General features: G+C 52.1%; 1 protein-coding gene across 1 annotated transcript in view; it reads right to left on the reverse strand.

The window, feature by feature from the left end:
- Window positions 1-18,182, reverse strand: part of LOC104165283 (voltage-dependent R-type calcium channel subunit alpha-1E-like) — a gene marked incomplete at both ends in the record, with an annotated part of 58,677 nt that overhangs the window by 38,944 nt on the left and 1,551 nt on the right. The window contains 10 exon segments of the mRNA XM_009704861.1: window positions 1,348-1,415; window positions 1,743-1,860; window positions 2,254-2,326; window positions 2,664-2,795; window positions 2,920-3,032; window positions 3,291-3,403; window positions 4,759-4,968; window positions 5,316-5,405; window positions 5,766-5,819; window positions 6,884-6,999. Coding sequence (XP_009703163.1) covers window positions 1,348-1,415; window positions 1,743-1,860; window positions 2,254-2,326; window positions 2,664-2,795; window positions 2,920-3,032; window positions 3,291-3,403; window positions 4,759-4,968; window positions 5,316-5,405; window positions 5,766-5,819; window positions 6,884-6,999 — 1,087 coding nt within the window.

Genomic DNA, 18,182 nt, shown 5'->3' on the forward strand with positions numbered 1-18,182 from the left:
ATCTTAGATGCCAAGGCATGCGGGAGAAAGGGAGACCTGTATTTCCAGAGACAGCTTTTATTTTCCTTGTGCTATGGGGACACAACTTCCCCACTACGCCAGATCTTACTGAAGGCGTCAGCGCTACTTAAATAAGAGAACCCAGCCCACTCTAGGCAAGAGCCGGGCTGTGCATGCCAGAACAGCCCCAAACGGCACAGACCAGCTCAGCCCTCCCTTCTTCACAGCCACAGGGGTGAGACAGGCATCCCCCCGATGGAGTGGGAGGCAAGGCATCCATGAATGACCCCGGCAGAGACCGTATTGCTTTAACGAGTATAGTTGTGTCTCCGGAGCAAAAAATGTCATTAGGAGTCATTAGCGTGCATTCAGCCTTTTCAAAAACTCAGCGCTCCCTTAATTGATGCTGCTGGTACGCCGCGGGGCTCTCCCAAACCTTCTCACCCCAGCAGCAGCTGGCAGCCCCTGGGAGTGCCACCTGCACCCACCGCGGGAGGACAGGGACCCCCGCCCGCACCCCTCAGGCAAACGAGCACCATGCCCCATTTTGTTTTCTGCTAACGGGGCAGATTTACACCAGCATGGAAGCCTCTCAGTAAACCCCAAGGACCTGAGTAATAAGCATGGGCTCCGCAAAAAAAACAGGCACCACGGGATTGTTGGTCCCCTTCAAAGAGCAGCAATGACCCTTGCAGCTCTCGCCTGCTCACCGTTATCCAGATGGTGCCCCAACATTTTAGCATTTCCCAAATATTTCCCAGCATGGTCTTAAAAACAGCTAAGCCCAATAACCTTCTCAAGCACCATCCTAAATTGCATCCTAAATCACGTCCACTGCCCTGCGGGCAGATGGGAAATAAATACTGACACCACTGCAAAGCGCTTCCCACTCCACATCTCCAGAGCGCTTGGGCAAATAACCGTCCCCGCATCAGACCCCATCAGATAGATGAGGGTTATCTCAGTCTGACTGGCGGCAAACAGAACTAACCGGGGAGCTTAAATGGAGAAGCGGTTAAGCCACACTTGATGGGAAGCGTGGGCGTTCCTGGAGAGACACGAGACCGGCAGATTTAAGCACTTTCCCAAATCAAAACCTAACTGGCTTTGCCCAGCAATATGGGTTCGTGTTTCAGGGTAGCACCCTGTGTACCCTCCTGGAGGAAGGGCCCCCGTTTCCAATTTGACCCGAGCTCTTTTTCAAGGCAGGCTGAGCTAAGGGACAAGGTGGCCCCAGCTCCGGAGTGAGGACAGCCACAGGCAGTGCTCCCAGTGCCTTTCCTGCTGGCCCCATCCCTCACTATCTTCACACCAGCAAGAGAAGGAGGAGGAGCAACCAGAACGTACCTTGGTGAGCTCCTGAGCGTTGGCCAGGTTGTCCACCGCAATGGCCAAGAACACGTTCAGCAGAGTATCTGCGAGCAGCTAAGGATGCACAGGGCACGTGTTAAGGACATGGGTATCTGCAGCCACTAAGAGAGGGTGGCCCTGATGGCTCCTCACCGGCTCTGTGAGGAGCAGCCAAAGGGATAAACTCCTCACCCATCCCATATATACAGCCCTCAACGCATCTCCAGACAGCTGCTCCTCTGGGTTTGGGATAGCCAGGGCTGCTGCATGTGTGATGGGACTCCCTCAGTTGGGAGAGAAGGAAGGACGTGGTGGGTGGGGAAGGGGGTACCCCTAGAGAGGGAGATGAGAGCGGGTTGTCGCCACTAAAAGCACAGCAGCCAGGTGGATACAGTTTCCAAACAAGGTGAGGACGATGAAATAGATGGAGGACCACATGCCTGAGCGAACGCCTCCCTGGGAGCGGATGCCGTTGTACATCACCTCGTTCCAGTCCTCACCCGTCAGGATCTGCAGGAGAGCAAGGCAGCAGCTCTGTCACCCGCACCGAGAGCCCCCTCGGTCTATCCCACCAATGTGCAGGAGCCAAGTACAGAGACCCTGTGCAGTGGATAACCCAGCTCCACAGCTGCAGCACTTGAGGGAGGTGATGTTGGACACCGCCGAGGATTTAGGTCTCTTCAGAAGAGTTTTGGAACTCTTCTGCCTTCTGTAACAGAGGTGGAAGAGTTTCCATCTCTTGCCATTCACTTTGTTATACAGGAGGCGAGGGAGGAAGCGAGTTATATCCTAACAGCTGATGAAGGGGAACTTAATTGGTTTAAAGGGCTCCCTCCAGCCAGGAGGACTGAGCAGGTGGTCCCAAGTCCCTTAGGTTGTGTCCTCTTGCAGCCCAGCTCCTACCTGGAACACCGTCATGATGGCTGCGGGGAAAGTGTCGAAGTTGGCCGATGGCGTCCCATCGATGAAGTTAAACCTGGAAGTGGAACCGAGAGGACATGAATGGGCTGGAGTACCAAGGTCACCAAACCTGCGACTGCTGTGCTATCAGTTCCCTTGTGCTTAGGAGGACCTTTCCCCACTCTAAGGAAAGTCTCCTGAGCGCTTGGTGCCAGAACCCAAAAGGTCTCCTGGCCAGAAGGACCCACACAGCCCAAAGGCACCCCTCGAGCAGGGACTTTTGTATGGGAGAAGTACCACTGTTAGCAGCAGACTGAAGGGCAAGGCTACAGTCTTCCTAGGCGCCTAAGAGGGTGTCACCACTTGGCTTTAACATCAAAAAATTCCTTTTCCCCAGACTTGAAAGGACCCACCTGCCTCCAAACAGCTGCATTCCCAGCAGGGCAAAGACTACAATGAAGAGGAAGAGGAGGAAGAGCAGGCTGATAATAGATTTCATGGAGCTCATCAGTGAGACCACTAAATTCCTCAGGGATGCCCAGTACCTAGAAAACAGAGACATTGCTGGAGCACTTGCAGTGATGCTGACAGGAGAGCAGGAGCAACTGGATCTGGGCTGCAGCCACAGTCCGGGACGAAGGGTGACAGGCATGGATGGTTGGTACATACTTGGTTATTTTAAATATTCGCAGGAGACGAAGGGCTCGTAGGACACTGATCCCAAAAGAGGTTCCTGGCCTGAAGATAGCCCAAACCACTTCGAAGATGCTTCCCACTGTGACCTGAGAAGCAGACGCAGCCATAAGTCAAAGACAGGCTCAGGACAGGCTGTTGCAAGCAACCTTCAGGTGCCTGAAGACCAGGCACCCACCACCCTACCCAAGACCTAGTGTCTCGGTCTCACACAAGCAGGCTGTCCCGGCAGAAAGTGTTTCCCTGCCCACTCCAAGGGCCATCCTGTTCTTCCCCTTGGTGCCTTGCACTGCAGACACCTGTCAAACATCTCCCCCCACACCCACAGCATCTCTGGAGCCGCTTACCCCACAGTCGAAGCAGTTGAAGGAAGAATGGAAGTAAAGGCGCGGCCCCATCCCGTACATCTTTAACGACATCTCCAGAAGGAAGAGCCCAAGAAACAGGAACTCTGCATAGTCTGAAAGAGAAAACCCAAACGCGCTACCCTTGGGGCACCGAGCTGCACGGAGCATCCTGCATGCACCCAGCAGTGGCCCATACAACACACCACTGTCCCAGAGACGGGACAATCAAGGACCACGCTCCTTCCCCAAGCTCTCAGGGTTTGGGGTGAGGGAAGCTTGTCTGTGAGGAGCTAAATTGTATATAACAGAGCATCAACCCCACAGGTTAATCTTTCAGGGTGGGTGCACCAGTGTGGCAGGGGTTTGAGAAGACCAGAGAAGGCTGGCCTGGAGCAGAGCAGCCCTTTAGCACTATATGACAGTGGTTGAGGCGCCTCCAAAGACATTAACCACACGACACTGTAGGGGAATATTAGCAACCTGGATTTAAATCATTGCATGGCTGGAACTTTGCCAGGGAAACCGAGCCGAACAGCCAAGAGCCAGTGCAAAGCTTCTCCAGCTATTTTATGAACATTAGCAGGCAAGAGTCTGGCTCTTCACCTCGTCCAAAAGATGCTTCTCACCATGACCAGCTGCCACACCACACCGTGGCGTGCTGGGATCCCAGCAGGCCTGAGCGTGCTAATACAGATTTGGGCAGGCACAGTGATTGACGGGGACATTTTCAAGGTGAGTAAGAATAATACGGCTGAGAAAGCAGCACTGTCCCTACTGCAGCAGCTCAGGAGTAACAGGCAGTTGCCATGGGGTTGACCAACGATGCTCTGCAGTTAGTACCACGCTAGAATAGACGTGGGTACACTACCTCAGAGACTTAACCTCGTACCATGGCCCACGGTGGGCTGGGGGATGCTCCAGTAACTGGTTTCAAGCTCAGGATCTCTATGCCATGCTCTGCACCAAAACTTTAACCAGGAGGTTCTCCCATGACTGGCCCCATCCCTGCAAACCCATGCCTTTCCAGCAATTGCTTGTGGGCATTCAAAGATGGATCTCCAGCAAGCTTTCCATCACCACTGTCCACAATTTTAGGATAAACCCAACTGAGACCTGCAGTCTATTTCTCTCTCGTGACAAACACATCAGACCTGAAGAGCATGAGGCCAGTAAAACTCCTCCAGCGTTTGCTCACAGGGCTGAGACAGCCATCAGTGGCCATGGGGCCAAGGGCAAAGCTGAATTAAATGGCTGTACACAGTCCTTTGTTATCAACAGTGATCGTAGTTCAGGTTATTCCCCATCCAGCTCCATACCAGCACGACTCTGGTGGGATTCATCCCTATGTGGCCTGGGGCCAAGGAGCAAAGGTGTGCTGCGACCTCCGGCCGCTGGAGATAAGAAGGTTACAGGAGGTTTTGCCTGCCCACGCAGTGCTCTCACACCTACACAAAGCCCAAGGACTCACAGAGGAAGTGGGTGAGCCAGGCTGGCTGGTTGTGATGGACGATGGCCACGCAGGCAGTGTTGAGAGCCACCAGGCTCAAGACGATCCAGTAGAAGACCTGGGATTTCACCATGTGGCGAACGGAGATGCGCAGGAGTCGCTCCTTGTGCCGTAAGTAGGAGGCACCGTCTACTCTGGCACCTTTGAGGCCAGAGTGACTCAAGGGGTTACCTACGGGAAAAGAGGAGGGAGAAGGAGTTGGGTGCTCCAGTCAAGGTGAGAGAAGGAGTTGGGTGCTCCAGCCTTCTCTGCAACGTGAGACAGGACAGACGGCTCACAGACACTGCTTTTACGGCACGTGACTTATCCGGACAGTTTTGACGTGGCACAGGGGATAGGAGGTGGTTTGCCCCCTTTGCTGCCAAACTAGCAGAGATGGCTGATCTGTGACAGTCTCCGCATGATGGGTGCAACCCTGGCAACTCAATAAGCTGGCAGAGGTTTTGGGAGAGCAAGATCCAAACTGCACTGACCCAAGGTTGGATGAAGAGGCCTTCTCTGCGCCAGCCTCCGCTCGCCCACAGAGGCGATATCGACACAATGCTCGTCACTCGAGTCACGGTTCATGGCGTCCGTCCGGTTCCTTTTGATGGTGGCTCGCCTGAGCACTGGGAAGGGAAGAGGAATGGGTGTTGGAGCCACAGTCGCCCATCTTTACCAGTAGCCAGCTCATTGGACCAGGACCTGGTGATCAGTTCTTAGCTAACTCAGGTCTGGTAACAGGATGGAGATACCCAGGTGACCCTAGTGCAGAGCTCTCTCTTGAGTGGGACCAGACACCTCCTGGCCTCCACGTTCTCTCAGGGGTTACACTGTCAAATCCATCTCCCCACACCCCTCTCTTGGGCTGCAGAACCCACTGGGGCATCCCCAGACCTCCCATCAGAGCTGGAGGGTTCCAGCCTCCAGCTACAGGCAGGCAGAAGGCAGGGCAGGCAGATTTTTAGGCAGGGCATGGCTTGTCTTACCTTCTAAGGCTGAGGTCCCAGCGTTTTTGTTCTCTTCAGCCAGCATGACTTCCTCTACGCAAAACACACAGTTCAGCATCAAGAGAGAAGACACCGTTGGCTGAACACATCAGCCCTCACTGCCTTGTACCTAAGCACTTTGTCCAGCCTGGAGGGGGTTTCTCTAGGTTGCAAACTCTTGTCAAGTATTGGTTAAGTGTCCCAAAGTAAATTCTGGAGGGTAGCAAGTGGCATCTACCACACATTGCATCAGAAAGAAAAATTACTTGTAATCAACCCTTCTTCCTCCGCTGTAATTAACCCCACTAAAGAAACTGAACATCACAGACAAGTCTGGGGCTCAACATCCCAACCCAGGACTAAAGTTGAGGTCTGGGGCTCAGGGCTCGTTTCAAGATACCTGTCCTTTTTCAAGTCTGAGTGCCAGATGAAAGTGTAAATCTTCCCTTCCCAGAACTGAACACACTGACCTGATCCCCACAAGGGCCAAGCAAGGACATGGGCTGTGGCAGTTTGGGGCCCACCACCCACGGGCTGTCGCATTTTGAGGACCAGCACCCACAGACTGTCGTGTCTGGCTGGGTGTCAAGCAGGAAGCCTGGAAACCTCCACCTCTTCTAGCCCTTGCCCAGGTCCAGGAGCCCCGAGGTGGGAACCCGTGAGTGCATCCCCTCCAGACTGCTTCAGGAGCAGGTTTAGCTGCAAAACCACTGTCACTGTTCACTGCTTTACTTTTCCCACTGCCCACCACTGTAGGGGACTCCAGCAACCGCCAAGAGAAAGGAAACCACCACAGAGCAAAGCTCATGGCCACGATGCTCACAGCCTCCCCTGGAGATGCAATATGTCTCATGTTCAAAATATGATGGTTTCCTGCCACAGAACATGAGCTTTCATCAGCTCTCAGCAATATCCTTGGTTGTAGCCTGACCAAACCATCACACCACCTGGGGCCGAGCTCACTCGTGCACCCAACGCCACCATGTGAGCACCTGTGCAACTCTGGGGTTGCACTGGATGATGCTCAGAAATCCCTTCCCATCCCCACCACCCTGCACGACCAGCAGTCTGCAGTGCCCGCCGTTCCCCTGGGAGACCCCCAGCCCACCAGCCTTTACCTGCTTTATCTATCCAGGCCCGGTAACCGTTGAGCTCCCGCTCGATCTGCTGCTGACGCCTCAGCTTCATGAAGGCTCGGCGGTTCTCCACTCGCTCACGCTCTTTGGCAAACTCCCTGGGGAAGGGCAGGGAGGGTTGCTGAGAGCATGGCTGGGGGGCTGCAGGGTGCATGGGGGCCTGGGGCACCATGGGGCTGGGAGAGGAGGCAAGGACCGAGGGCAAGCATGAGCCAAGGGCTGCTGGTGCATGTTGGGGAGATGCATGGCCATCCCCAGCCAAAGCATGGCCAGGGGATGGGTGAATGATCAGAAAGGAGGAGAGGTTTCTTTGCAGGAGGAAAGGCATGGATGCACGTCAGCAAATCCACTGCTCGGTCGCTCAGCCCTGCATGCCCCAGCTTAGAACCGCTGCCGTTTGGGGAGGATGGTCCCAGTGCCTCCCGACCCCAGAACCAGCTCAGCTTCTGTATGTCCCTTCAGGAAATAAAAACTAGGCACTGTGGAGAGGCAGTGAGAGGATGGAGGAGAGCAGGTCCTGTCCCCTGCCTTTACCTCCCCCTCTGAATCCTTTTTCACTCCAGCCTCTCCTTGAAGTATTTTCCCAGGACTTGAGACATCCCTGTTGTCCTTCTCTGGACTTCAGTGTCTCATGTGAACTGTCCAGGTGTGATGACCAGTCCAGAGAAGGACAACAGCTCGGTGCAGCTCTGCAGTGGGCAGGCAGCACGACACGGGCTCTCTGCGGGCAAGGGCACGTCAAACGCTGAGCAACGCTGGCCAGAGTTAACGCCGTGCCCACTGCTCATCCAGCCTCTAACACGCATGGCGCACAGATGTATCAGCATCCACGTGCTCACATACACTCCTAAGCACACACATAAACACACTCCTCGGTACATAAGACGTATGATTTCACCTATAGCCCAGCCTAGAGCTGTGCAAAGATATCTATGTGCAGCTAAGGTTATATACGCTTTCTCACGCACAGTTAAAACACAAGACCATGCATGGTCTGCTTTCTGGTTTACACACACCTGTGGCCACACGCAGAAGACCCCCATGCAGGTTTTTCACCCATGCTGTATGAAAAAGCACTCAAATCCCTAAGCACGTATGCAAAGGCCATCACACACAACCAGAGAAATGGAACTATTTGGCAGGAAACGCAGGAGTGGCAACGTAGGCAACCTCCCACCCATGCCACGGGTGATAGGTTAGACAACACAGATGGACCTGCTTCTAGGAGGTCCCATGCCCCATGCTTGCACACACCATGTACCTGGGGCATCTCGACCTGCATGGAATACCTCTAATGATGATCATAATTGCACACAGGGAGCATCTCTCACACCAGACATCCCCGCAGCACACCCTTCCCTCCTTGCAACAACATCGGGGGATGCAATCTGCTGGCTGCAGCTCCCCATCCATCCCTGCACCCGCAGAGCCCTGGCTTCACGGAGCAACCCAGCCCCTGCCCTCAGCCCCCTCCCAGTCCCAAAGTGCTCCAAGGGAAGCATGATTGCGAAGAACAAATGGCATCGTTCTCTCTGCAAGACGAACGTCTCTCTCCCTGGAGACTAGAGCAGCAATCTCCAGCCTCAAAAAAAAAAAAAAAAAATATTCAAAAGAACTGAAAGAATTGGTCTGTCTGCTGCAGAGAGAGTTCAAGTGCATTACCCCAACTGAGCTATTACACCCTTAATGCTGTGTGGGCTTTCGCATGTGTGTGTGTGCATGTTTGTGTGAAAAGCCCTGAATGTTCCCTGCATCTCTTGTTTGAGATCCTCAGACAATTCAAGCATTTTTAATTCCACCCCAGGAAGGTGAAGTTTCCTGCCGCTCTGGCATTAAGCATCAAATGACTCTCCCCCTCCAGCGCTGGCTTTCAGACTGAAATGAGACTTTCTTCCTAGGGCAGGGAAGGGGGAGAGAACAAAAGGCAGGGAAGAGAAAAGCAGCTTAAGTGGAGGGAGGAGATGGGGAAGCAGGAAGGACCTCCCACAGTCAACAGCGAAATGCACTCTCGGTTTTGGGCATGCTATGCCAAAAACCCTCCTTGCCCTAGCTGGAGGAAAGGCAGGACCATTTTGGCTGTGCCATCATCCCTCACTGGCCTTTGCTAGCAAATTTGGGATGTCAAGAAACACAAAGATGCCGTTTGCAGCCAGAGTTAGTGGGGAAGTTGCCTCTCTCCCTCTGGTTTGGTCCACTCCCACGCGCTGAACCTCTGCCCCATGGGCCATAACCCCATGCCAGCCAACTCCTTGGCAGAACTTTTGCCAGCCAGACCCTACAGATATATTCTGCGACCAGGAGCACCTGGAAAGCTTCCCCCAATTTACACCAGCTGGGAATCTGGCCTCTCTCTGCCACCTCCTGCTTGCCCATCCCTCTGTCTTCCAGCTCCTCCTCTGCTGAGGCTACTATTTCTTTTTGCTGCATGGCAAGAGGAGCCATCATCATGTGTCCACAATGAAACCCAGCCAGAAGGACCAGGTGAGCCTCGAATCACCTTTTCCCGGAGGAGGGAATGGGAGCATCTTTTCCAGCACCACTCTCATCAAGCAACATTTCCCCCTACTCAACCATTAAGGCTCACAGAGCCTTAATTTGCAAGAAGTTAGTGCCACACGCATCCAGGGACAAGGTCCGTGCAGCTGCAGCAGCATCTCCAAGGGAAACATTTCCCACACGCTTGATCCCTAATGGAGCTTAATTGCTTCTGTCCATTAGGAGGAGGAAAGGGTGGCAGAGAGGGGAGGCGGGGGGAAAGAAAAGTTAAGCTCAACTTAATGAATTATTACATTTCAGAGAGACACGTTACCGAGCAGGGCAGCAGCGGGGGCTGGTGACATCTGAGAGTGGGTAGGCGATGCTGACAGATCAAGGATTGCTCAGAGCCAATTTGCAGCAGCGGGTAGAGATAATACTGTATGTGAGTGAGAACAGGGCCAGCGACGGTGACTGACAGCCACTTGGGAAGGCTCCAAGTCGCAGGCAGGGCAGCTTTGCATCGCCGAGAGAGCCGGGTGCCTGCCTCCCATCGAAGGGCTCTGCTCCCCGATGTATTTGGGCTACATTGCCACAGATGGCCCAATTTTGCCTTACAAAGAGCCCAGGGCTCTGCTGCCCCATGGGGTCCCTGAAAGGGGGCTCAGAGGACCCAGGCAGATAGCACGGTCCCCACCAGCAACACCTCTGCTTGTCCACCTGGCTCCAAATCTTGATGCCTCCAGCATGAAAACATCCACCCATGACAGCCGGGCTCCACTCGTGCCGACTCTGTGTCATCGCAGCCCTTCCCTGTTTGGCCTCGTAAAGCCGATGGCACGCAGGGAGCGATGGAGGCGAGCGCTGAAGGTTGCAGTGGGATCTGGGGAGCAGCGTGCCATCTGTCGTCCTGCACACAAGGGCAGCATCCATCCGCACGCCGGGGCGATTGGAACACAGATGGTTCACTCCTCCTCTGCCTGCAAATTCTCCTCTACAACCTTGGCATTCCCCTCACACGGCCTGAGAGCATCTCTGCTCCTGGCAGGAGACCTTGGGGGACACCATTGCGCTTGGTCACCTTCCTCCCCAGGCCACTGAACACTCGCTCACACCAGGGCAAAGATGGTTTTACTACACCGTTGTGCTCTGCTCAAAGGACTGAAGAGCCCAGGTCTGGTTTTAATGGGAAAACCACCCATGGGGAAGTACCCAGCTTGAAAATGGACCCCCTTTTTGAAAAGAAAAAAAAAAAAAAAAAAAACCAAAAACCAAAACAAGAAAACAGAAAAAAAAAAACAGAACAAAACAAAACCCCAGCCACAAGAAAACCAACAACCAAAAATCAATTAAGAAAAAAAAAAGAAAAATCACAGATACTGCAACCCACTTTTCTCCTTTTTGGAGCTTCTTTGAGTCCAGAGCTGGTGACACAAATATTGTGGCTTCCATGCTTTGAAACAACAACCCAACCATCTTCAAGCCCAACAATTCATCACCTTTTGCCACCATTAAAGACGCCTCCAACAAACCGGTTAACAAACAGGTCTTGAAATGATACGAGGCAGCAGAAAAGATGGGCTGGGAAGAGGAGAAATACTGGATTACATGCTGAGGATGAGGTAGCAGTACTATGCTGCTGTGAAAAAAAACATATATAATGGGATGTGTAACAAGAACATCATCTGTAAGACATCAGGCCATACTGCTGCTCTCCTCAGCACTCGTGAGGTCTCAGCTCATGGCTCCCCTTGAGGTTTGAGCACCACAATTTGAGGAAAAACCGCCTTTGACTCCAGGAGGGTGTCAGAGAAGGTTATGGGACAGAACTGACAACAGATGGTTTGGAAAACGGGGGTGAGACAGTTGCAAACCAGGGGGATCAGATGGTATTTACCCAAGAGGTGTAAAGGAACTAAAGTAAGACTGTTGAACTAACTGTGCAGTCTGTAACCTGGGGCTCCAACTTAAACAGACGGTGGCAAGCAGGCACAGCAGAACCGGCATTGCAGACCGGGATTATTGCACTGAACCGACAGCAAAGGCTAGGGCAGGGTGTCCAAAAGGTAGAAAAACCTCTGCAGAGGGAAGATGTGCTCCATAGGTCTGCTTTGAAGGAGGCTATAAGTTTTTAGATAAGGGTAATTTCTTGACTTAAGTTCACTTGAATTGCCAGAAGAAGTCAGAGAAGACTTAGGGTCAGGTTGGACGGGGCTCTGAGCAACCTCATCTAGTTGAGGATGTCCCTGCTCATTGCACAGGGGTTGGACTAGATGGCCTGTAAAGGTCCCTTCCAACCCAAGCCATTCTATGATTCTAAGATTCCTTAACAAAGCTGAACTGTCTCAAGAAAGTCTTCCCACAAAGCACTAACTGGTGAAAAGAAAGAATGAAAAAAAGGAAAACAGAAACGTCCTATTTCTTGTTTTCCCTTTTAGCGGTGGTCAACACCTTTTGATCAACCCTGTGGACTTCAGCGAGAGTTACGTGTTCACCGCGTTGTGACAAAGCTGCGGCAAGAAGCAGAGCGTACAGCTGACGATCCTAAAGAGAGCACATTTCTAGAGTGCTGGCAGACACACGAGTTGGGGAATGAAAAGCTGACAAGCTGTTGGTGACATCAGACAGTAAAATGGGAAGGAGCTGGGAGATGCCAGCCCTGAGATCACCCATTACATCACTGTCCCATTTAAGAAGGGGCAGATGATGATGATTATGGTTACCTTCTACCTTGGAGAAAGCTTGTGATTAGACGTGTCTTACAGGTACTTGCTGATGTCTGTCACCAATCCCAGGTCCTAAACGGGCTTGTATCAGGCAGAATTGATACCAAGCAGCATGAACAATTCAGAAAGACCTCGTCACGCTACTTTGCATTGACACTCCATGCTACGAGGTGAAGTGAACAAAAACAGAGGCAGAAAAGAAAGGCAAAGACAACATGAAGATAGAGGGAGAAGGCAGCCCAAATGGGAAACTGTCTCCACGAGCAGGGAGAGGACAGAGGGGCTCTGGATGAGGAACCATCAGAAGCAAAGTCAAGACTCCCAGCTCTAAAGAGAGCTCCTTTTATAAGCTGGTCCTTCAAAGAGATCGGGCCATCACGGCTCCACGTAGGGCCCAAAGCAGCAGGGACAGGGTCACCATTGGGCAGCTGCGTTATGGGATCTCTTGGGTCCAGGCTTTAGGCAGCTTTGAAGACAAAGTTCAAGAATTCAAACAATTGGTATTTGATGGAGAGCCAGAGCAGCAGCAGAGACACTGAAATGACTCAAAGCAGTGAGAAACACAAGAGAACTCAGACTTTGCGTCTGCTGGTGGGCAACACAGCCTACTGAATAGCAAAGACTTTAAATACCTCCCCTCTTCTCTCCAGTAATGCCTCTTTCTTGTCTACAGTTACCTTCAGTCAACAGGTTCTCATTCATCCAAGAGCAGGTTCACCCATCGCTTGGGAACACGGTCAGGCATTGGCTCTACCTTACTGCAAAGCCTGTCCCTCACCAACGGATCCCAGCAGAGATGCAGGTCTCCAGTCTAGCCTCCGCATTTCAGGGTGGGATCTGCCCGAATGAAGTACTCCATGGTCAAGGTGAGAAAAGCACACATGGATTTTTGCTTTGTGTTCAGCTAAACCTTACTGTGACTTTAAAAAAAAAAAAAAAAGACAGGTTTTCCACGACACTTGGGCTGGGCTCAGAGCAGCCAACAGTTTGGACAGCTTATGGTTTTGAAGTAGAGAAAAATACATGACAAAGAGGACAAATAGCACTGGGAGAAGAGAGCCACTGACATTCCAGTTGTAGAGTCTCAGTATTTTTCTAAGGGTAACAACACTGAGGTTTGCATCTCTGTCCCCGTTGCTCAGACAAGTCTGTTGTTGCACCGAAGGCAGCAATAGCATGGTCAACCCACGCTGCGAGAAAGCTACAGAAAGGTGACGGAAAGTCTGGTAGCTCCAGCAGCAAGAAGAAGCAGAGATGGAAGCTCTGGATTTTATTTTGCTCTTATCAGGCAGGGCTGCTACGAGCAGCGCAGCTTCGCTGCTTCAAGAGCCCCGGGCTTTGTTCGCAATCACTCCCACTGGCTCATGCAGCGCTGGGGAAACGTCACTCCTCCCCTTCCCTCCTATGCTCCAGTTTTTATCCTCTGTAAACGGAGAACAGCTTTATATTCCCCTTTTGCAACTGATAGCTCTCTGCAGATGAAAGGTGCATGGCCAGTACTGCAGGTGAGTTACAGCAGGGGAAAAAAAAAAAAAAAAATCACCAATTTTCACCGTTTCATCACGTTAACTTCCCAGGAACTTCCAAGCACTCTAATTGATGCCTTCAACACACAAATACAATGAATTCAGAACCAACCATCAAGTGTGAAACCCACAATGCAACTGCTAGGTATGTCACTCCATCACTGCAAAACAAACAAACAGCCACCTACGATGTACAAAGAGCTGGTAACGCTACGTGATTCATTTGGGGCATCCTGTCTACTTCACCCAACAGGAGTGCCCAGCACCCCCTTGCAAGGATGGAGTTGGTCATGGAGGAACTGGGCATCTCCAAAGCCATCCGTCGAGTCAAAGAGCTGTAGCCACGGCCACACGATTGCCGTCGGTAACCAGGATGATGGAAATTACAACGATCTGGAACAAATAACTCCAAAAGCAATCTGTAAGCAAGCACTATCAGCCGAGTGCTTTGTCAAGAGGATCAAAAATGAGCCTTTTCACCCACAGTTCTCAGACAACGGGCAGTCCACAGAGCAAGTTTGCAAGGAGGCATGAATAAGAGCAAATTTGAAGCAGTCGAGACACGCTGGCAAATAATTTGCAAAGAGAAATCAAAGGGGAAAGTCACCAAGTCGTCTCTTTGTTGTGGATTTTTTTTTTTATTATTTCTGGCTGGCTGGCTGTAAGAGGAGTCATTATTCCCTGTAACACCGGGGGATACTGCCCACCAGACACACGCGTCTCTTGTCAGGCAGCTTGTTTGCAAAGGGCTTGGAGGCTCTCCGCAGAAAGGTGGTACAGCAGAGCAAGGCAGAGGCACTCATTGAATATGGATGCCCACCTGGCTGTTGAATATAGATGAAAATCTCAAAGGCTCCTTTGCTTCACTCATGTTCAAATAACCACGTCGACGACACAAGAGCATCCCCAGAAGAAAGTGACAAGCATGGCCATTTCTCACCAAGCGTGGCCCGACCAACGTCCATCCCGTGATGGTGCTGGGGTACCTGGCAGGAGGCATCACAGCCCCCCCCTCCTCATTACACTCACACCTCCATTCAAAAGCGATTCCAACTAGTGAATCCCCAAACACACAACGGGCACAGACATTTTACTTCTCATCCGAGACACTCCCTGAGATGCTACAACTATTAAAGAAAAAAACCCTCAATGCTTCCAAGCTTTCATGCTTCCGATGCAATATTTCTCAGGTATGTTTGTTGGCATCTTGCTACCAACTCAGGATCCCCCCACAAGCCTTCCAGCATTGTGGCAACATGTCTCCCCACTTTCCCCTCCACAAACCACCTACCTCCGAGACATTAATCCTCCTCCCAGCTTTTTTGCCTTCAAACCGCCTGATCCAGCTCAAACACGCGGGGCCCAGGTTTTGCACAGAGCCGGAAAAAAAAAAAAAACCTGCCTCCATTGAAAATGTACACTTGTTCCTTCAACGCCCTTATTATTAATTGCTATAAAACTTAATTTTATTCATCATTTGTTATGCCTCAAGATTGGGTGGGAAAAAAATTCAAATTAAGTGAAGTGAAAAGATTTCAGAGATGGTACAGAAGGCTCCTGAAGGAGCTGAAGAAAACTCTCCGGAGACTGAGAACACAGCACTAACCCAACCTGAAAGAAAGAAGATCTAAAGACAAAGAGATCTTGCCAAATTGATCCTTTAATTATAACATTAGTTGCTTCTTTCAAAGGCTTAGTGCAAGAGCTGGGGGTGGGGGGCAGAAAAGACTTAAAGGGAGAAAAGACTTAACATCACCAGGATGAGTAGAAGCAATTAGGAGGATTTAAATTATTCTCTTGTTTGGTACAAGGCAGATGGATTTCATTTTTCTTGCCATAGTGTTCAACTTCTTGCTCTGCCATCAGCTTCCAGAGGTCTTCTCCTTGGCAGACTCGAGAACCCAGCCTTCCCAGGTCAGGTAGCATCCCCTTCCACTCTGCACCCACTCAGCTGTTCCTGCGGACCACAAATACCAGCGATGACAGCAGCTCTGCCACCCTGGAAAGGGGCTAGCGGTACGAGACTGCGTAGGGGCACGGAGTCTACCGGCCCTCAACAGGAGCACAGATGCTACAATCAATGGAGGAGGGCAACTGCAAACCAGATTTTCTCCACAGGGGCTGGGGAAAGGGAGATGGAAAAGAGTCAAAACACAGCCTGTCTGGTATCAGAAACTCCGCATGAGTCCTCAAGGTTATACCTCCAAGCATAGCTTATATTTTATCTTCACTCTTTCATCTTCTGGCTCCCAGCAACAAGCTAGACATAAGCCATCTTCTTGCCAGGCGAGGCAAAGCAGGCAGGACCTCTGCAGGGGCTCGAACAGGACCAGTGGTGAGCTGTGGTCCTTACTGGGATGGCATTACTGCCGCTGCAGCATCGCACATCCCGCAGGCAGCAGAGACGGGGCAGCGTGGTTCTCACCAGGTCTCTGCTGCTCTGGAGATGCAGCCTGAACACACAGATCCAAATTGTTTTACATAAGAAACAGCTGAGCAAAACCAAAAAACCCAACGATTTCGGAAAGAAGGGAGAGCAGACCTTTGCAAACCCCTGGCATGGAGCACACGCAATTTCTGCATCCCCCTGACTCGGAGCCGATCGAGCGCAGGGCACTGCCCGCAAGGGGCCATCAGCTGCAGGGCAGGAGGGGGTCCCATCCCCATCCATCCCTCCTACTGCTCCTGCAGCACGCGATTCTCTCTCTGCACTACAGCGGTTCTCTCCGGGAAGAGGTGCAGAGCTGGAGGTGCACCCTGCCCCACCGCAGCAGGGTACTGGATGACACCAACCTCAGGCCACAGGACAGAAGCAGGCAACACTTGATTGGAGTCCCAGCGTCTTCCCGAGCTCCCAAATCCACCGGCTGCCACGCAGCAGAGAACAGGGCATTTCAGCTGGTGCTCCATCCTCACTCGCTCCCACTGACTCTCTTCTGCCAGGATTATTTTGGTAGCTTATGCAGCTTTAAAAGCTGAGCAGTCACATCTCCTTGGGCTTCGTACCTGCTCGCAAAGAGGAACAGGGCCAATTTTTTTTTCTTTCTTTCCTGTTTTCAGTTAGAATTAATTGATCCATAATTGCACCCATAGAGGGGGAAAGTTAATAGACACAGTCATAAATGCCAAAGCCCCAGAAGAACTAGCTCTCCAAGGCCCTGCCTGGAGCGACTCCATCTCCTCTTAATAGCGTTGCGTGCAATTCCAGCGCATGTGTGCATGTTAGTATTCAAAGAGAAAAATTGAGGAGCCTCGGTATGATGGAAATAATTTCTTTTCCTCTCCCACATACTTTGTGCTTAGGAGCAGATGGATCCAGGCTGTTTACATCACGGAGGTCATGCCTCAGCTTAACAGTTGGGGAACTGACTGTTGGGAGAGATGCGCATCGCAACTAGAAGATTGCTAAATCTGGGCTCCGGCAAACTTCTGACGGTGGCAAGTTAAACATACAAATGTCCTCCTGCAGCCTCTTCGCATTCGGGACCTGCCTCGGGTGTTTGATTGTTTCCCCAAAGAAAACCGCTGCTGAGATGAAGCGAGGGCAGAGAGGCAGCTCTGCAGCAGCTCGTGAGCGTGAACTTCGAGAAGAAAGCTGGAAATCCCCCGTGGACCTTGTTGTTCGCCCGTGCAGATGGTGCAGTTTGCAAGCAATGCGGGTCCAGGTTTCTGCAAGCGGGCTACCAGGGTTCATCGCTCACCCCTGCGCCCCAAGTTAACAGAGTGACCGTCATTTCAGCTAGCTGGGCACGGCTGCCTGTCTTCCCCAAAGCAGTGCTGTAACACCGGGGAAAGGTTTCCTTCGCGTGGAGGTGTTTCCATGGAGCTCACCCCCAAAGTGACCTTCTCCTCCCGGTTTAGCCCAGCCGTGTGGCATACCGGGGGATCCAGCCAGACTCTGCCTGCTCATCCAGCTCCGAGGCTGGGGAATGGAAAGGTCACCCTTCCCCTCCCGCAGCAGAGCCAAGTGCTCTCTTCCAGCACAAAAGGATGGCAAGAAGTGTCAAAACCAATAAAAACTAAGCAGGCAAAGCGAGGAACTATTGCTTTCAAGGACGTACATTGTTTGCGTGCAGAAGTACCTTCTCCTGCCTCGCCTCTCACCCCTCCATGGCTCCAGCAGCAGTTTTGGCAAGAGGATGCTTCACCACCGCCAAGCTACTGCATCCACCAAGCCGCAGAGGATGGCCGTGGCCAGGCAGGAGGGCACGGATGGTGGCCTTGCCATCGGGCAGCAGAGCCCAGCTCACCGCCTCCGCTCACCTCACTCAGCCCTCCAGGGAGCTGAGCAGTCGCGTTTTTCCCTAGATATCTGGCACACCATGAGAGCATCTCCATTGCCAATTAGGCCACCCACCCACTTGCATCCTTCCCCAATACAAACCCTATTAGTGATAAACAAACAGTCCAAATGCCAGCCGGCGCCTGGGAAGAGCCCTAGACAACTGCATCCAATTCGATGGGCAAGGGAACAGCTGCCTCGCGCAGTCCCGGTACAGGCAAGCACCGAGCATGGACCAGGGCACGGACCGGGCATCCCACCAGCCACCCTGT

This window comes from Cariama cristata, unplaced genomic scaffold (genome assembly GCF_000690535.1).
Source record: "Cariama cristata isolate BGI_N322 unplaced genomic scaffold, ASM69053v1 scaffold17577, whole genome shotgun sequence".
Lineage (NCBI taxonomy): Eukaryota > Metazoa > Chordata > Aves > Cariamiformes > Cariamidae > Cariama > Cariama cristata.